This window comes from Styela clava, chromosome 3 (genome assembly GCF_964204865.1).
Source record: "Styela clava chromosome 3, kaStyClav1.hap1.2, whole genome shotgun sequence".
In the NCBI taxonomy this organism is placed as follows: Eukaryota; Metazoa; Chordata; class Ascidiacea; order Stolidobranchia; family Styelidae; genus Styela; species Styela clava.
Genome location: NC_135252.1, coordinates 4,491,568 through 4,512,449, shown reverse-complemented (window position 1 = coordinate 4,512,449; position 20,882 = coordinate 4,491,568). Strand labels below are relative to the sequence as shown.

The 20,882-nt window shown below is 34.2% G+C and overlaps 3 protein-coding genes across 5 annotated transcripts; 1 reads left to right on the top strand and 2 right to left on the bottom strand.

Moving 5' to 3' along the window:
* The first annotated feature begins 147 nt into the window (after window positions 1-147).
* Window positions 148-10,558, top strand: LOC120342148 (mitochondrial proton/calcium exchanger protein-like). Of its 2 annotated transcripts, none has more exons than XM_078110664.1 (8): window positions 148-1,491; window positions 2,020-2,167; window positions 4,891-5,144; window positions 5,767-5,902; window positions 6,486-6,737; window positions 7,480-7,645; window positions 8,351-8,511; window positions 9,192-10,558. In XM_078110664.1, exons 1-8 carry the CDS (start codon window positions 488-490, stop codon window positions 9,300-9,302), a joined length of 2,232 nt encoding a protein of 743 aa, XP_077966790.1. In that variant the 5' UTR covers window positions 148-487; the 3' UTR covers window positions 9,303-10,558. The 2 variants fall into 2 exon arrangements, with proteins under 2 accessions (XP_077966790.1, XP_077966789.1); XM_078110663.1 differs by having other exon boundaries at window positions 150-1,491; window positions 8,348-8,511.
* A 3,061-nt stretch (window positions 10,559-13,619) lies between these two features.
* Window positions 13,620-15,831, bottom strand: LOC120342985 (uncharacterized). Of its 2 annotated transcripts, none has more exons than XM_039412046.2 (6): window positions 15,651-15,831; window positions 15,426-15,505; window positions 15,273-15,343; window positions 14,595-14,772; window positions 14,365-14,518; window positions 13,620-13,949 (listed from the first exon to the last, which is right to left on the bottom strand). In XM_039412046.2, exons 1-6 carry the CDS (start codon window positions 15,829-15,831, stop codon window positions 13,786-13,788), a joined length of 828 nt encoding a protein of 275 aa, XP_039267980.2. In that variant the 3' UTR covers window positions 13,620-13,785. The 2 variants fall into 2 exon arrangements, with proteins under 2 accessions (XP_039267980.2, XP_039267981.2); XM_039412047.2 differs by having other exon boundaries at window positions 15,641-15,779.
* Window positions 15,832-15,860: 29 nt separating this feature from the next.
* On the bottom strand, window positions 15,861-20,821 carry LOC120342982 (tRNA (guanine(6)-N(2))-methyltransferase THUMP3-like). Its single transcript, XM_039412044.2, has 7 exons — window positions 20,807-20,821; window positions 19,144-19,822; window positions 18,127-18,224; window positions 17,492-17,658; window positions 17,320-17,419; window positions 16,704-16,908; window positions 15,861-16,190 (listed from the first exon to the last, which is right to left on the bottom strand). The coding sequence occupies exons 2-7, from the start codon at window positions 19,819-19,821 to the stop codon at window positions 16,044-16,046; spliced, it is 1,395 nt and encodes a 464-aa protein (XP_039267978.1). The 5' UTR covers window position 19,822; window positions 20,807-20,821; the 3' UTR covers window positions 15,861-16,043.
* Window positions 20,822-20,882: the final 61 nt, after the last annotated feature.

Below are 20,882 nucleotides of genomic sequence, written 5' to 3'. Positions count from 1 at the left end.
CTTCAAAGGCTTATTATAAATTGCAAGGGATTTTGAATCATCACTGCACTGCTGCACTGGGAATGGACCTTATTGTTATTTGACCTACTGTTACTGACCCAAGTTTTTTATAGGCTATTATGATTAGTTTTACTTCATGTGAAATTAACCTTCTTGATTGTTATCTACAAATATATGTTGTCATATACTGAACAATTATTTTATTTGACAGGTATGTAAACAATTTCCTTTTTTATCGGCCACCAAAATTTTATTGTTTGGGCCAAAATCACCTTGGAAAATTTGTCAAAATCTGTCTGGCTGTGCAATGCACTGTTATCTGTATTATTTTACATTAATTTGAATAAATAAGTGAAATATATTTTAGCATAAAAATTTTAATTTATCAACTCAGTTAAAATTAGTTAAGAACAAGCGCTTATAGGAATCATGCTAATATATTGTGACACTGTGCGTTATTATAACATCTGAAACAACTGGATAAAACATGTCTCATTTACGTCATGGCACTAAAGAATTACAAAGAATTTATTCACTGACTTTAAACAATAAAAGAAAAGTTCAGTTCTTGTATGGAATTCCTAAACAATGTCACCAATATTCAACACATTCTGCATCGGGATGGTTTTCGATACATCCATTCAGTTACAGCAGGAGAAGACCTGATTGCACTTCTTATATATTTTCATCATCTAACCACAGATGCAAAGTTGACTCTATATCTTCTTCCTATCCCATCCTTTTGAGGCACCATTCTAATATTGGTCTACACCACACAATCTCAAGAAATATCCATGCTGCAAGTGTTAATTTTGATAAATCAAAAGTAGAAGATACATTGAAGGCTAAATTGAAAAAGACTGAAGCGGACAAAAATCTTTCTTCTGATAAAAAACCTACAGCGACAGAAACCACATCTAGCTCAGTAGCCACTCCCCCAAAGAAACCGTTATGGGATAGATTTGTAGCGGAGTTGAAACATTATTATCATGGTTTTCGACTTCTTGGATTGGACATTAGAATTGCATGGAAAACACTGTGGAAAATATTGAACGGAAAACCAGTAGTTCGGCGAGAACGAAATCAATTCAAAAGAGCGGTATCAGATATATTTCGGCTTGCTCCTTTTAGTGTTTTCATAATTATCCCGTTTGCTGAATTTGCATTGCCAGTGGTGGTCAGCCTCTTCCCAAGACTTCTTCCTTCTACTTTTGAGGATAAAACAGCTCGTGAAGCTCGATTAAGAAAAGAACTGTCTGTTAAATTGCAAATGGCCAAGTTTATGCAAGATACGGTAGAAGATATTGCTATGCGAAGCAAAAAGATGTCAAAAGAAAATCAGGCCACAGAAGATTTTGCCACTTTTTTTCAAAAAATTCGAACTACTGATGAAGAGCCAACAAATGAAGAAATTTTGAAACATGCTAAATTGTTTGAAGATGAATTGACGTTGGACAGCATGACCAGACCTCAACTTGTTGCATTGTGCAGGTAATACGATTTTGTGTGTGATAGTATATAAATATTGCTGAATTTTACTCATTATTGGCATTTTTGAGAAATTGACTGAAAGGTTGTTGAGACCAGTCTTTTAATTGAAGTAGTTTTGCAAAATATTATTGCTAAAATCAGAACCAAAAATTGTTTAAAAAAGATGTCGGTTTAAATTCTATAGGAAAAAAATATAAATGGAAAGATTTCGCTAAATTGGAATAGTGATACAATTGAAATGCAAGTTGTTTGATCTTTGTAAAAGTTGCAAATTATTATTTTGTTTTATAAGCGATTTCCTCGGCTTCAAAAATATTATTTCGTTCAAACTAAGTAAATAATGCATTTTTGTATTCGACTCACTAAAATTGAATTTCAGAATACAAGAAAAATATATTTTGATATATTGATCCATTTGGCTACAAAATTTGAGCTTCAATAAACAAACATTTGGATATTTTCAATTAATTTCAAGGAAGACTGAATTTGATAATGGAATCATCTATTTATTATTCATTCAATTTTCAGGCTCATCCAAGTACCTGCTGTGGGAAGTAACAATCTACTTCGATTTTTATTGCAAATGAAGTTGAATAGGTTGCATGCTGATGACACTCTTATTCAAAGAGAAGGCATTGATAACATGACAGCACAAGAATTACAAACAGCATGTCAAGTTAGTTAGTTTCCTGATCAATATTTTATAATTCATCATATTTATAACTGTCATATACAAGCGGTAAATTATACTATTGATAACATTGTTAAGCTACAATTTGTTGTTGAAAATAACACTAGGGCTGGGCATTTTGGAATACCTGATGATTTCAGAATCAGTCGAATATTTTTTTTGAATCGAATCTCGAATACTTGGGAGTCAAAGGGAGATATGTGATTATATGTTACTTTTTTATTGTAATTGGTCGTCAACAAATGTATTACCGAAAACATAACAAATCACTAAGACAGATTGCGGAACGTTCACAACTTCACACACCATGAAGAAAGACACTTATTTATTAATAACTCACTACACATAATAGTCACATGTCAGAATTGTATTGAAAAAATAGGGCTTCAATAATAAAAAAATTGGGTAATTCACCTTAACCATTGGCGGGAAAAAGCAAAATGGCGGCGATTCGAAATTTTGCTCTGAACCGATTTGAATATTCGATTCGTAGTGCCCAGCCCTAATTAACACTTGAGGTTTGAGTTGCTTCTTGACCTTGAGATATTTTTATGTACTTTTAAAAATATCACTTTGCTGATAATTGAACTAAAGGATTTTAAATTTTCGGTACTTAAAGAAGTTCTTAAATGGCTTTTATTTTCTCTTTTAAATCTTACGAAGCTCATCTTATTACCCTCGATTCAGCATGTTTATGCAATTCACAAGCAGACTGTCACATGACATGTTACAATTCTTTAAAATAAAATTCAGCCCATGTAGTCATTTGACTTTCGGTTCTTGTATTTTTGCGCTCTCTTGTTTTAAATAATATTACTTTTACTATCTATATCAGTTGTCGGGAACCCATGGCTCGCGAGCCATATATGGCTCTTTTGGTGACGACATATGGCTCCCAGAGAATTCGATATTCCAAGAATAAGCTAATTATTGTTACCAGATATCAAACTATATATATATAGCTAAATGTGGGATAGCATTAGCCATTACGTTTAAGAACATGCTATGTTATAATGTTATGTGAGAGAAGTGCCAGATAGACATTGCGACAAAACTAAATAATTCTGGAACATATTTTGTGACATCACCAAGCGATTTAAAGTTGGTAAACGAAGCGAAAAGCATTCCGTCCCGCTTTTCCAGCATAATACACAAACATGTTCTCGTTACTGTTGTTTCTTTGTAGCGCAGCGCTAGCCTACTTACTGAAGGCGAATGCGTTCGTTTCCCACTGATTCCCATTGATGGCAGACATATCGCATGTAAAACCAATACTAATTAGTCTAAATTCGAATTATTTGTACCGGTATCGTTAACGTCAATTCCTTTCTATTTTTCGAACTGAACCCGATATTTTGACAGAGAATATGCGCATGAAATTTCGATCACAATATGGTCAATAAAGACAGCCGAGACAGCTTTAAATGTAGGAATGTAGGCCTATGTAGTAAAATCGGAAAATGTGAAGTTATAAAATCACAGCTAAGGGGTCGTTGTCTTTCGAGGCGTCCCGATTTGAAGTCACAAAAATATGGTAACCCTAGTAATATTTAGATTATTATAAGCAATACGAAGATGCTTAGTAAAAAAGGCGATTAGTATCGTGGATTTCAACATGTGTTGCATGTGAGCAGTCGTTCAAGGCCATCAGCGACAACTTGCAGCATCAGAAATTACATTAAATGTATCTTGAGGCACTGTATGTGTTGACTTTTGAGTGAAAATTCAAGACATGATTAGGGAATGAAAATTCCGTATGGCTCGCACGAAAATGCAATTGAAAATATGTATCTTTTATGGCTCTCTTGGCAAAAAAGGTTCCCGACCCCTGATCTATATGCATAATTGCAAGAACCTAAAATGCATTTCATCCAATTCTATAGTACACATGAATTCAAATCCTTATTTTAAATTCGATACTCCCACAATGCCTGTCTATCCAATGATAACCTCTTGTTTAATAAATATCTTAGAACCTTTGTAATTTGTCTTGTCACTAGGGAATAAAAACTAATATACAGTTACAATGGATACGATTCGTGCCCTGAATGGAATTAATATATATTATTTTGTGCATTTTAGACTGATTTTGATTCTTATATTTTGGTGCAAATTTACATTACTGTGCTTGAAAAATATTTCATTATCGAAATGCTTAACCTTATTTCATCAACTTGTAGTAAATGGTGAAATAATAATGAAACATTTTGTCTTCCTGAAATGCTGATGAATTGATTTGCATAATCGCTGAGCACTTGGAATATTAAATCCTTCTGGATAATTAATTATTCATAGCCTTGGGCCAGTTTTTTTGTCCAGAAGTATATTCTGTTATGTATTAATTAAGAAGTAGTGGTATAATCTTATTTTGAAGGACTATACAAGTTATGATAGTTGTAACATGACCGTACCCTGTAATTAACCAATCATCATGCCACACGTTCTGTTTCTATGACCTGTGAAAGGAAGTAACACGTTGATCAATTGATGATCATTTTTGCTGTTATACAGCGGACGTGGTCTGGTGGCCTGGTGCAATACACTGGTAGAACAATTGGTAGACCTCTTCTGTTTTTGATTTCAGTGTAGCATATTATGCATTATCCATTCTCTGTTCCTGGCTATAACTTTTGCTACAGAAGACATAGTCACACTGGGAATTTAAACACAGCCCAGTTTTCACTATTTTCTTTCTTTTTTCATTCCAGGCCAGAGGAATGAGAGCTCTTGGTGTGTCCGAGCAGCGAATAAAACAACAACTTCAACAGTGGATTGATCTTCACTTAAATCACGATGTTCCGAGTTCTCTTCTTTTGTTGAGTAGAGTACTTTTCATGCCTGAAAATGTTCCTGTTGAAACTATGGTGAAGCAGGCTATTTCTGCATTGCCAGAGAAAATCGCAGATGAAGCAGAAGTTCGAGCGGCTGAATTGAATTGTGAAAGAATCGATAACACAAAGAGGTTGACTGCCTTAATATATACTAGTTACTAAAAAGATCAGTTATGCTCGCAACATTATAAAAGTTCAAGTAGATCCATATAAATGGTTGTTTAGAATAGGATTTCATATTCATCCCAGGGGAGAGAAATGTTGATAAGATAGCTTAGTCAAATTGTAACCCTTGTCTGACTTTGGTGGCCATGTAATTGACAGACAGACAAACATTTTTGTATAAAAATTAGGGTCTGAAATCATGATTTATAGGAATATCTGTTAATGGCTTAGATCTAAATATGGTTTGCACCAAGGCTTATTTGTGATTGTAGTAAAAAATTGTTGTTTCCTTGTCATCAGTTATTTATATGATGCTATTGACTGCATTGGACATCTGTGTGTGGAGTTGTATGCAAATGAGGCCATATTATGACTATGAGCCTTATCATGTTTTCATTTACCATTGTTTTTTTGTCCTATAACTGTTATGAGTGTTATATGTCACAAACAAAGTCCTGAATGACTAATTGTGGGAAATTATTTTGAGCTCTTTGGTGTGCTACAAGAAAACTCACAACTACAAGTTTTCCTCTTATGTAATTCATGGAGTTTGCTGATTTCTTTACTCAGTTAACTTTATCTCCACAGATATAAGGTCACAAAACAGGAACAGCTTGAAATTGCAAAAGAAGAAAAAGAAGAGAAACAAAAAGAAAAAGTTAGGAAAGATGCAGAGGAACAAAAGAAAAGGAGAGAGATGGAGGCTGAAGTTGTTGATGAAGGGGTATACATTTTTCTGTCATTTGAATCACCTATAAAAGCAGAGCATACTTAGAAGTTGGAGCACTCAGGCTTCACTGTTGTTGTAAAATGTTCAAAATCTAAATCACATAGCAAAGTAGTATCTTATCTATGTTCTTATGCGAAAGATTCAATCTTACATATGGGGTGAAAAAAAACCAGAATCCATAAATTTATTGTTTACTTATACAAAAACGAAGGACGTTTTTCAGCACTTCGAACTTATGTTTGTGTATGATTGTACACAAAAGTTTCAGTGATCTAGGACGTGTTGCACAGTTATTTTCTCACTAGAATATGTTCCAAATTACCTGAGTTTTTGTTTTGTTTGCGAGGTGCCTAGGTGATTTTATTTGTGACTTGGATTTGAGTGAAAAATTCAGAAATATTTCATTTTTTAATGCTGCACAAGTTTTTACAGGTAAGTATTACATTTACATGTGCGAATTTTTTTGTTGAGCCTTTTAGATTTTTGTCTCAAAAATCGTTTTAATAGCCTTTGCATCAGATGTTGTTTTATGAACTTTGTTATAGTTCCACTTAATGTGATTCTTTTTTTTGGACAGCCTGTATTGAAAGACACTTTATCTGAGCTCAAAGATAAAGCAGCAATCATCTCTGAAGTTCTGGAGTCAGAGAAAAAAATAGCTGATGGCCCAGTTCTCACGGATAAAGCTCCTGTGTTGCTAGAGGAAATTACTCGAGAAGAGATTGATGCCCTTGACAAAGCTATTGGTTTAATGGCAAAAGAAGACTCACTCAATAAAACAAAATCTGAGTTAGAAGATCTGAGAGAAGATTTGGTTGAGTACCAACAAGTGAGTCTTCTTTGTTCGATTTTTCAGCTTTGGTGGCTTGAATTTAAATATTTTTTTTAAATGGAAGTTTATTTGAGCTGCAAGTCCTATTTTCAAATTTTTTCATATACTTTATAGTGATTTAATAATGAAAATTGGGCGCTCCAGAAGAAGTATGTGTACCAATATGGAGATAACTAATTTTGTTTGCCTACCGTTTTTTACATTGAGTTATGTGAGGGGACGGAAGCCTATGGGCAGGGAGTATATTCACTTGGCTTACACAAACAGTCCCCAAACTTGTAATAGAACTAAAATAAGGAAAATCAGAATAAAATTATGCCCTAACTCTAACCCTGTACACATACTACGGGAGTACCTAAAATGTATTCGTGATCTGTGAAATGAAGCTTTTTTTAATAGATGAATATGCATTGATGATAAAATTATTCGTACAATCTGTGTTGTTTATCCCAGACCACATTCATTTGTTTCTTTTAACAAGTTGTCCAAAGTTTTCATTTCAATGAGAATATTGGGTGCCACTATCTGATGTCCCACCTGGGTGACAGTTGGCATCAGTCGGGTATTGAAAATTATACGGAATCATAAAAATAAATTTACGGTATGGGGTGCCAAAATAGGTTAAATCTACTGAGTAAGTTTGTTCATCAAATAAGCTGGAAGCTGGTGTTCAAATAATTTCCCTCTGCTTGTATTCAAGTTTTAGAATGCTTATTTTAAAAATTTGATATTTGTTCAGGATGTTTTGAAGTTGGATAGAAATTTGAGTTCAGAAGAGGATGAAATTTTAATGAAAGAAAAGAAAGCAAGTTCCAGATTACAGAAGAAAATCGCTGGATTTATTGGAAACATGGATGAAATTGTAGCAGAACTAGATCAACGAGAAAATGCTAGGAATAAGACAGGTAACCTGATCTGTATTAATTTGAAATACGGTACATAATCCATTTTGTGATTTTAATTCTTGTTATTTGGTTGTGTAGGTTTACGGATTATGATGGTGTTCTGTTACCTTGTACTTAATAATATTATAACAGCAAACACAGCTTTACTCAAATAGGTTCCCTTTGCAAAGATTGTGTTAGTTACAGTTTTATTTTTATTTTTTTACTGGTAAAATTAACAATAGTCAATCGAATTTAATTATAAAATACCATTCTCACAAAATGCAGGCATTTGTGTATTAATGTCCATAGCTCACTAGTAAAATCTGCATTTTCACCATTGACTTTGTTTTCTTTTATTTGTGATGCTGACCACCTGGGATTTATTATATTGACTGATAGAGGTATGATCAAATATATGTAAGTGAAGGTGGTACCGTCAGCCATTATTTTAGAACTAAAAGGCTTTCATAATCTTTTTTAAAATTAAGAAAATTTGGGGTACAACATTGGTCCCTTGGAGCCAAAATAATTTTGAAAATAAATGAAAGAATCAGACCTAGGATACATTTGCATTTTTACTACTAAAAGTCGAACGTGACTTCTAGACTGAATGCTCTTGCAGTTATGGTGTTTTTATAGCATTTCGTTTTACAAATTCAGAGTTTGCAAGGTTCTGTTATCTTACTAAATTTAATAATAAATATGTAATATTCTTTCTAGAAGATGATGAATCTGAAAAGCAATCTATTTCTGTCAATGAATTGAAGAATAGTTTACAACATTTATCTGAAATACCACAAGAAAAACTACACAGTATAGCACATCTGTTAGATATCGATAAAGATGGGGAAATAGACCTATCAGAAGTCATGACTGCTTTTGAGGTGAGAAAATGTTTTATTTTTGATATTCTGTGAAGAGAATGGTTCTGAATATTGAGAAGTTGTCTAATAAATAAGCAACCTATTATGCAGGTGGGCACGACAAATTTTGAATTACCATTTTAACAAATGAAGGTATTTTTCTGAAATACAGATAACGAAACCTAAAGATAGTTCAGTTTGCCATGCTTATCGAAATTATCTCAGTTAAATTTATATATTTGTGGAAAGGATTCCAAAACAAATTGAATATTCAAATTTGTTCGAAATTGGTCATATTATATATGATACCGGTATATCAAGTTTAGGGATAATTCAGAATATTATTTCAGAATTTTTCATTTTCAGCTATTACCTATTCATTTTCAGCTATTGCTTGCGGTTAAGCATTACAAATTATTTACAATAGACTTCATTCAACTTCTAATAATGTAGAACAGGGTTTGAAATTGAAGATATTTTTGTTATAGCCATCCTTGGTTTTCAGTTTCATCATCAATTTATCTCCGATTCATGTCTCTATTTTAAGGAGTGGTTTCGTATTTTTGGACAAATTTGTGAAGTATTGTCAGGTCACCCAAACAAACAATTTACAAAATTATATTTCAAACTGTTAAATTTATACTAAGCCATATTCGTAAGAGTTCAATTTTTTCTCAAACAGAATGTTGTATTCTTTTTAGGCATTGGACAGTGAGGACGTTTCAGTCACTGCAGATCAATTACATCAAATTATTGGATTAATTCAATCAAAGAAAGATGAAAAAAAGATTAAATTATCAGAGGAAGTTTAATGATGATTATTATTATAATTGACATATGTTTTAGGAAATTTAATACCAATGTATAATACCTCATTAAATTTTATATCTGAGGAGGTACATTCTATTTTCTATTGTACTAAGTGCAACGTTTCTATACCACAGTACCAGAAGTGTAATATTGTGATGCGAATGGTATAGTAGCTAATACTTTATGTATTGATGTAAATGAAAATATTTTGTCCACATTTGAAACCCCGAAGATCATCATTTTCTAGATTTCTTCTCACCCAAAAGAATTAGCAAAACCTTACCATTATATTCAGGTCCATCTCTCCCTACATAACCCTGAGTTCATGCGCATTTAAAGGGACATGCTCACAACATGTCGTAAGTTTTTCTATTTGGTGTGGCACAACTATTTTTGCATATGTTATTCCTAACCCCCACCTTACTATGTCAATCAAATATTACGTCACTACGAAGTCATAGTGATGTAATAAGGCCGAACAAGCTATACAAACTGTCATACAAGACGCACGGACGATCACCCGAAATCGAGTGTGCTTTTTCTCTCGTTTTCTCGGCGTAACGATCCCGATATGAGAGAGATCGCTGGCCTTAGCGAGTTTGTTATCATTGGCGAAGATGCCATTTCGGGCGTTCGTGACTAAACTCTGGCAACTCTTTGATAGGATCGTGAGGTTGTAGTGACGTCTGTGACATAATCTTTGGATGACGGGACCAGGTGGGGGTTAGGAATAACATATGCAAAATTGGTTGTGCCATTCCAAATAGAAGTATTTACGTTTTTCAGTGAACATGCGTCCATTTAAATAGCCAACAATTGATCTCAAATCTGGAAATATTTGTTCCAGGTATCTAGTTATCAACATTGCTGTACTATTTGTATGGTTGGTTCATAAATCGCAATCTATTTATTACTTGCTATGCAAGTTATGTAATTTTGCACTTGCTTTTATTTCTTCTTGAAACTCCTTTGCCCGAACAAAATTTTCTTGACAGAATTGATCCATACACAATCAAATTTACATACAAAGTATTCAATTCATGGATGGAAGTCCGAGAATCGATTTGGCTGCCCATGTTCAAAGCATCAATTGCTCAAATTGTTTAATCATTAACCTAGTACTGTCCGCACCAAACATCAGGTTCATCTCTTTTCATAAATTAAGAATAGTTTGCCTGGCTTGTTTTTGATGTACCGATATTTTGTAATTTGCATGTTTAGTCTAAGTAATTAAGAAATGAAATTTCCGTTTACAAAAGTCTGTTTTCTTGCTCATCACTAGGGAAGGATAGGGTCCGTCTACTGTGAAGATTCACTGGCTGTCAGTGAGACCCTGCATCATATATCCAGGATAGCACCGTCTTGCGCAGGGCGTCTTAATGAATTCCACTCATTAACTATTATAGAATATGTAGTAAAAGGTGTGGTTTTGACCTACAGGCAAACATTTGAAATGACAGTTTTCATAACTATTGTGGGCAACAAAAACAATTTTAGACCTAACTTGTATCGGATAAACAGTCTTGTTTTCAACCGGTGTTCCGTTAGAGTCCTGCAGGTTATTTTATGGCAAAGGGAAATACACCAATCATGTATTTAGTTTTTAAGAAGATTCTGTTCCGTGTAATAAACGTTTCCCTGGGAAACGACGTCCTAGTTTATTTCCGACACAATGGCTAAACAGCAAAATGTTAACGGAAACAATTTAAATTTAATCAACCGCTCAAACGCTATTTTCGAGCATGGTCGTAAACATCGACTAATTTTCGTAATGTCAGGCGTCATTAATCAAATTCTACTATGTTTTTAGAATGTAGGTTTGAATCAAACGGTCATTTTGTCTTATTATAAAAAAAAATTGCTCAAAACTAAGTCACGCGTGCAAACTTTAGTTTAATTGAAGTACCGAAATAAAATAAAAAACGATTAGGTTATATTACTGTACTACGTTCAGTATTTTTAATGGTACTAATTAAGTATTCGAGAACAAAACAGTTTGCAAACGCCAACTCGTAGAATACTCTTAAAAGAGGCACTAAAATTAGTCAATGGTATGAGTACAGGAAGAATTTTTCACGATTGAAAGAGTTATTTTATTTTTGTCAAAATTTTAGAGACACTAATAAAAACTGACATATGGCACATAAAAACAAACCAATAAGTCTGAACGGCGTCTAAACTTCAATTTCAACCGACTGCCATCAATACGCAATAAACAAATCGATGCTCAGGAAACAATAACGTCCGACAACATGGCGACCTATGTAATATCAATATCTCGTTTTGAGATTTAATGACACCGAGAATTCTAGATTGCAGAGGGACCTGACCGCCAGTGAAATCGATCCCCTTTCTGAGTTATATTCCGATATCTCATTGTCTGCGTCCTAAACTTTTATCAAATTTACTAAAAATAGCTATGACACTAAGGGTCGATACTCCCTATCGTTGAAAACTACTACTACAAGGCCCAAAAAGTTCTCAACAGGGCAACGTGAATAATTACGCAGTTATTTGGAATGAGTTATCTTTCCGAAGATAACATTCAGATCTCACGAATGTTATTGGACACGTTTAGTGGACATAACGATCGTTTCAAAATTTTGTTGTTATTTGTCTCAATCATTTTTAAAAAATCGCTTTTCTCTTCGAATACTGAACCAATTGCTTTGAAATTTTCAGTGGTTAAAGATAAAATTTTTCTCCAGAATGCTATTACTTTTTTTTTTCGCTTTGACGTCATCAAAATTATTGCCATTGGGTGGCGCTACGTGTCCATATATTTGAGCATAGCTCTCTTGTTTAATCTAGCATCGTTTAGCCAGACAAATGCCAAAGCTTTTGTTGACTTTCCCCTACTTGTATTCTTCTATTGCGTCTGTGCTAAATTCAGGTTGAATAAAATTTCCACAAATTCCTCATTGCATGTGCTGGCGTGGAGACCCAGCCTGTTAGTGATGCATCAGTGATACAATTCTTCGTTAAAATACAGTTACCTCGACAAGAATGGCCAGGGATGTAAATATCGTATATTTTATTCTCGAATTCCGAATCAGAATATTACGATTCGAATATTTTCGAACCCGATTATATAACATCATATTATCGTTACCTTTCTTCACATTCGAAACAACTAAATGATAAATTGTGATTAAATGATATTAATGGACTAAGAGATGGATAACGTCAGTAGAAAATTAATTCAAATTATGCATTAAATACCCAATGAATTGCGGCTTTGAAAATTTTATTAAATGTATAGTGATCGTTTCTGCTAAAATGTTAAACTCCAGCCAAATGTGCTTTAGTATAGTTTGCGCCAAGATTTTAAAGAAATACAAGAGTACGAGGAAAACATCACAGACCATGTTTTTAATGAAGAATGATAAATTCATGTTACTATATTGGTACTCCAGAGAAGCGCTTTTATATAATGACATATTTGTAAAACTTCTTAACATTTTAAGTGGTCCTCAAAATTGAGCGAAACCATTGGTTCCTCCAAAACTGTGACCGGACTGAGGAGATGGTAAGAAATCGCAATAGGTTTCAGCTTCATCCCTGGAGCCAAACTACATTCAAACTGTGGCTCAGGAGCAACATTTTTTAGCTTGGACCTGACCTCTAAGGTGCAGCTTTAACAAAATGTTGGGATTTCGTGCTCCAGCTCTAAATGTGATCTCTATGGAATATAGCAACCCCAGAAGGGTGGCCTTGCAAAAGCAAAGAAAATAAACGAAGAGACGATTTTGGTCGATGTTGAGAAAACGCACAGAGTCACGCAATTGCCTCATTTAACTGAATTTTCCTTAAACAGAATCAATCAGTTTGTTTTTTTAAATTGCTCTGGTTCGAAATTCTGGAACTTACATCCTTAACAATGGCATTTCTACCTAAATATAGTCAAAACGATACTTTTCAAAGAATTTTGGAAAATGTAATCAACTTGCAAATAACAGTAGCTTCTTTACAAGCTCCAATTCCTCAAACATAAATTCGATCATTAATTTTGGTGACATCGCGGCAAGATAACGATACTACAAAAACATTATGAACTTAAGCACGCGTTGTCTTATTTCGCATTTGGAACACACGCACCATCACGGTCTCACAATTCATCTTCGACGGATAGGTTGTGCAACCCTGCATTGATAAAACGATGCTATTATATTTCATGCAGCTGACTTCATTTTTCATATGTTGTATTTTGCAGCTAGATTTCATTACATGATACTGCATCATTGAAAATAAGTCTGAATTTCGGTGAAGCACTCCTCTGATAAATAGCAAATAGGCAACCTGAAATATTTTTGCCCAAGTTGTGATGATCAAGACAAGATCACATATGTTTTTATTGTATTTCTCAATGCCTACTGGGCCTATAGACAGACATCCATGGCATATAGTACTGCACAATGACCCATAGGAAAAATAAATAAACCTTATAATTAAGTGCAACATTGATATTAGGAAAAGTAATGGTAGTTAGTTCACAATTTTCAACTTCTGACCACAACCAAATATTTCGCCTGGCTGTAAAACTTTCCTTTCACTGACATGTCCAGCTTCAACACAAATCATATTCAAATAACCTTCATCATCAAAGTCCGACATTTCTTTTGCTTTGGCAGACCATGGATTCCAAAGAACTGAAATACACAAAATGCATTTACTCATAAGCAAAGCCACGAGTGGTCACCAAAATCTTTGGGCCTCGTGATAAATAGTCTATAGAAAATTAGATTGCTATGCAATAATAGAGGTTACTTTACTTTAAGCAAATTTTCTTATAAACCAAGTGCCTGTCAATTTATACTAAATGCTCTGTGTTTTTGATACAACCTATTACACTACTCTTCCATGTGGTTCGTGTACCAGCTCCCTCCACTATATATTGTGGATCTGTAATTATTAACTGAGTCGTTATAATACCAGATCTGATCTGGTAATCAACTGAGAATCATTGTTCCTCTTCATATTGAGCAGTTTTATCTTCTACTCCTCTGGTATAAATATGAAAAATCTGTCAATGAAATGGAATTCATAAAGTTTTTATTATATAACCTGTATCCTTGAGATTTTGTTTTTCTATTTTGATTTTCCTCCCCTGACTGGATACAAAATGACATTTGGTTCCTGAAGAAATGTATACAGAGTCCACATTAGCATCAACGTGAATTTTTTCACGATTTTCCACTCTCCCATCTTCCTTAGTAACCTGTTAAACAAATTCATTTTAGATGGCTTAAACGAATGAGATAAACAAAAATCACTTTAGTTCATTATAAGACTACCTTGTCATTGTATGTACAGCCTTCAAACCCAGTGACTGAACACTCTTTAATGCTTGACACTCTGAAGTACGTATGAAGCAAAGCTGTGAAATCAAATGATTCGGTACCAGTGTTCGATATGGAAAGAGATGTCTCTAACTCCTGTGGTCTCAATTCAACAGTGTATGTCAACCGGAATCTATAATACACAAAAAAATGATGGGATTAACTAAATAAAAGCAGGCTTAAAAAGCATGACTGTGGCACAGTGATCCAAACTTTTTCAGCTCACAACACACTAAAAAATCACAGCATACTTCTTACAAAGCAAAGTTCTTTAAATCATTTTTTTTGTAAACTTTAATCCGATAAATGTGGCTGCTTCAAGCGGATTTGAATCACAATGAAGTCTTACCATTACCAAGAACATTTGGATTTTGTTGCAACTCACAATCACACTCGTTATTTTAATTTCAATTTCTGTCAGAAATCCATATTTGTGATTTGTCAAGCTATAGAGTTTGTAAGAAGCAGAACATAGGCTGCTTAAGTTAATACACTAATAATAGGTATTTCATGTTGCCTGATAAAAGGATTAGCAAAACCAAATTTCTAGAAAATGGTGATGCCGGCAAGGGCCAAATAGACTGAATATCCTAGGTCGATGCTTCAAAATTTGAATCTTTTCATGAGACCAACCTGTATTTCCACAATGATAATGTGTGATCATTTTCTTCTAAAACAAAAGTTGCTCTCACACAGTCTTCTAACTGATAAAAAAAACGGATTGTTCTTTTATAAAACATCAAGATAAGGTCATAGATGTAAAGATTATGTTATATATAGACATACCTTTTCCTGTTTTTGTAACTTCCACCATGAAATTCGAGCAAACCCATGTTGAGGACCACATGACCAAGGACCAAAGTTCGCTAAACAAAAATTTTTGGATTGGTAATATCAAAAATATATGAAACTACACTTCAATGAAGTACCAATCATCTAATGAAATCACAGGTATAAATATGGCAATTTCACAAATGGACAATTTAAAATATAACATTTACCTCTACTTACGAAATACGACTGGTATTCCTCCTCTGATTGCCTTGCTTCCATCCATTTTTGACAAAGTGCTCAAGAACAACTGCTCTGTATTATCATTAATCCATGATATAACTGTTGCACCAAATAAATGGATTTTTGCCGACGAGCCATTATCATGAATCAAAGTAACAACATTTGCATCCATATTCATATAATAGATTAATAGAAGTTAAATAAATCCTAAAGAAAATTTGAAAGCAGTCATTATGATTAATTCATGAGGACCAACAGAACAGAGTCAGTAACATGGCGGTAATTTCAAAATGGTAATTCACTGGCATACTATTCATCTGCAAACACATCTGAACAAAGGGACTATAAACTGAGAAGGAAATTTCAGACTTATAATCTTTCATTTTTAATCTAGCTTGGCATGTCCTCAAAATTATTCTTTGTACGTTGCAACAAGAACACTCCTGCTGTCAAGCCACCAATGTTGATATATTGCGTCTTTTTCAATTTCCATAGGAAGTGAAGTCCATCAATTGATCGTTTAATTGTTCTTTTGTCCTAAATTATGTTAAAAGGGTGAAATTAATAGGAGAAAAACTGTGCCAGTTTTTTATAAATAATGAATGGCCATTTTCTATGAAGATATACACATAGCATATTGAAGCAAGAAATAGCTCAAAGCTGAAATATTTCAGCTTGCATTTCAGTTGCTCGGAAAAGGCTGTGCATAAGCAGTCATTGATAAGGTGCAACTTTCATTTAGGACGAACCAAAATTATTTCAATTCGACATCGCATAGCCAATTTATTACACCCTGTGTGAGGTGGTGAGCATGGGATTTCAGCCCAAGATCTTAAACCTCAAAGGCTATCAAAGTTAAGGCTAACTGTAACTAACAATACCGAACCCACAAATATGAAATTTCATAAGTGTCCTTTGTCTGAAGACACAACGGGTCAATAATTGTCACAAGTGTCTATGATGGTCTGCGAACCAGGCACCACTAAGCAGAACTAAGAATTCAATCCACATACCAAACTATGTTAACAATTAAAGTAAAGGCTATTATACCTGTGTGAGCAAACATGCTCTTCCACTGTCACATATAGTTACTCGTGCAAGTTCTTTTAATAATGCTGGATACAGTTTACGATTATCAACTTTAGATCCAACACGTTTCCCAAATGGTAAATCTGATACCACAACATCGATTGAATTAGTCTTCAGTGGAAGACAAGTAACATCCCATTGTATGGTATCTGCTCTGAGGTTCATTCTTTGCAAAATAGGATGGTTATTATTGATAAGGACAATCAAATAAATAAGTTTATACAATGATAAAATCCAAAAGATGTCGACCGGAATCTATAATACACCAGTAATTGATGCATTTTCAACTAAAGAAAAGCAGGGTAAAATGCATGACTGCAGCGATGTTCTACCGTTACCAAGAACATTGAAATTCGTCACCATTACACTTGTTTCTGATTTTAATTTTTGTCAGAAATCCATATCACATAATAAAATGATAAAGTTTATATATAGTGATCCAAAAGATATAATTTGTAGAATACTGTACTTCCTTTTATCATGAATCTATGAAAGCCAGCATTTTCATCTCTTTTTAGACAAAGTCTACCTTATTTAACACTGGAGTATTTTTCAATTTTAAATCATAATCACCAACCTTTTGTCTTTTTCATGGTGTCCATCTACAAAATCTGGATTTTCGTTAATAAATTGTAAATTACAAGAACATCTTTCTGTGGCCGAACTAGTGTTGTCACCTAAAATTTAGAGCTGAGTTTATTATGCTGTTATTTTTTACATTGAACTAAATGACACAAAGCAATCAATACCTCCTATATGATAACTATTTGGCCATTCCAAAGCACCTTCAACTGGTATAGCACCTGAACCACACATTGGGTCGACAACCAATTCTCCCGTCTGTATATTACACATTCTAAGCATGCAATAAGCAGTTGTAGCACGTAGTGTGGTTGCACCAAAATGAGTAATATTCCTAAAAATAAAAAGAGATATCAATAACTATGTTTAATTAAGGTTAAAAGATCCCCATTTTAATAAAATTACTACGCTAAACAAGTGTCTTTTAACCTCCTCAGTCCTCACACTCTCAAAAACCTTGGTGAATATTTACATATTTCAAGATGTGCTGTACAACATTTCAATTGCTTATTTAGCTCAGCCTAATTGACATTTTTTAAACGAAAAATATTATAGGATGAAACTGGCATTTAAAATAACATTTTTAAATACAAGCAACAATAATGTCAACAACAGCAAATAAGAAGGCATTCGTGACTCAATCTTGAATGATGAAAAACGGGGGTGATCTATTTGTAGACAAAGCAAAATATGACTGCAGTTGAAACACAAAATAGAATTTATACCATTATCTATTTCATTTGTAATAATGTTGTTAAATATATGGCTTATTGACCAACTGAGATATTGTTTTAATAATAACCTTCTGTGCAAACTCTGAAGAGTCAATGCTACTGCAACTTCCAATGAACTCTCTCCTAGACATAGCATAATCTCCAAGTTGTAATTTGACAAATCAACCTGAAATGAACACACTTTGTAAATTTCAATCCATTTTGAAAATTTGATATTTATTAATAAATGATATTGACAGCATAAGAATATTTTTTTTTATGAAATGATTTGAAATTTAATGTGATCAAGGCTGTCGAACACGAGTGTGCAAACTGTGGCCCATGGGCCGAATGCGGTTCACAAGAAAAAATTGTAACAAGTTAGCAATTTGGTTTAATCTGGTACGTGCAAGTAATTTCAATCCCTTTACGTTGTAAAGCATATACCGTAACTGAGTCCAAATATTTTTTATCTATGCCTATGAAGTTACAATGCCCTAACTAGCTTGTGCGAAACAAACAATGCATGTCATGGGGCCAAAGTATTTTTGCTTGCAACTACTAGAAAGCCTATGTTAAACAAATGGGCAGCCCGTGGTTTTACACAGAAGTACTTTCTGCAACTTCGCGAGCTGCAGTTTATTTATCTGCTGAATCGAGTTTAGCGAACATGAGTAATTTTTTCGGCATTTCAAAGTAAAATCAGACAGAGATGACGGAAGAAGAGTTGACCATTTGCCTTTATTCTTAAGACCTACCTGTTTGCCTATAGCAAAACCAAAAGGATTGCTGCAAACTTGATAATGAACTTAACAGTCAAAAAGCTAGGCCGACGGTTAACGAATATGCCCCTACCTTACCTTAGTTAGTCCGCTTTAGGCCAACGGTGACACGATATTGAACGGTCAGTTGGGCGACAACTTCACGATCCCTAGATCGCCATGGTGACCCATTTAGACGTATTTTTGATTTATTTTTCACAGAACACTCGGAAGACGCTCGCGAAACACTAGTGTTCGGCGGAACACAGTTTGGGAAACGCTGCTGTAGAGTGTAGACAATCAGTCCAATCTTTTACAATATAATGTTAGAAAACAAAACCTCACCTGCCAATCTGTAATATCTTGAATCTCGCCTCCAAATCGATAAGATGCTTCGGGGGAAGTGACAGGTTGTTTTTTTCCAACTCTATTAGTTGTGACACGATATCGCACCAATGTTCCATCTGGGGCTATATTGGGTACAATAGGAGTCCCATTTTGACTTGTTCGTGGCTTTTTTGGTTCTTGAGGCTCAGTATCAGATGATGCTAAAATGTCATCTTTTGCTGGTTCCCTAGGAGAGTCATCCAATTTATCCCCGTTGCAATAGGAATTGCCTTTTGCCTGAGATTTTGGGTACTTTTTGTAAAGGTTTTCTTGTCTTGATTTACCTTTGCAGTACTGCTTATTGTAGCCCCAAAATTTTACAATATCAGACCAGTTGATTTCTCTTGCTAATTGTACAAGATCAGCATAAGATTCTTCTTTAGTTTCCTTGTAAATATAGTTTTCACATGTTTTTACAATCAAAAACATGCGATCAATCGACCTCAATTTATGAGCAAGTGCTAAAGAACTTCTGTTTGTTTTCCAATACACACGACCTTGCTTGACAATTACATCACTCTTATCCATATATGGAAATTTTTCTTGTATTTCATTTGCAGCCACTTTTTCAAGCCCTGTTGCCACAGATGCAGCAACAGTGACATTATTGTCTGGGTTAATATGGTTGGGATTCATACTTTAGGAAAAATAAGATGGGAGTGAGTATAAAGAGAAGGGGTAAAAGGGTGGTCGTTCATAACTATGCCTTATTTGTTGACCGTATCACCAGTAAAATGAGATACCATCTGCCCTTAACATAAAGTGGGTTTATTTCACAATTTCAGTTTATTGTTTATCAATTCGGTATTCAAATTGGCAATCCATATAACAAAATTATCAATGTGATTCATTTTTCACAGTTCTAGTTTTCTACTTTATTTGTTATAGTACTATCAGACTATGAAACATTATCCTAAGTTTCCCTCGTTATTTATTTGTTTTATCTGTTTTGCTGTGTTTGAATTAATTCTATATTTTCCACTTCCTTTCGGTTGTAAAACTTTTAATTTAAATTTGGCACCTTCTAAAGCTTACATAAGGCTTTGTTTGCCCTCCTGATTCTGTAATTATTTTGTTTTTATTGTTTGTTATGCGCTTGGTACGATATGTCCCTACTAAAATTGCTATATATGTTTGCTATGCCTATGCCCTACTAAAATGGCTATGTCCATCCTAAAACGGCTATGTTCATACTGAAATAGCAATGCCCATACTAAAGTAAAAAGGCTATGTCTCTGCTAAATCAGTAAATTGGCTATGTCCATACTAAAATGGAAATGTCTGCTAAACTGTCATAGTATTCACGTGTGTGTTGCGTGAACGTAAATTAATACGTCCGTTCCTGCTTGACTAAAGCCTTGCTTAGAGTGAAAACGTATAACGCCTTATTAATGAAGTGTGACACAATACCGGTACATGACCTATCGCAGGACACACGGTATAATAACAAGTCTTTCTGGTTTTAGGTGTATGGTCCCAACTACACCCATTGTGTAAACGTAGATTAATACGTCCGCTTCTGCTTGTCTAAAGCCTCGCTTAGAGCGAAAACATACAATGCCTCGTTACTTAAGTGTGGTACAATATAGTTGCATGAATGTAAATTAATGTGCTTACCCACGAAATCACAAGTTGCTCAGATGAGGATATCGTGAACGTTGGTCAAAATTGGTGTCTCGCTTGAGTTGCGTATTCAT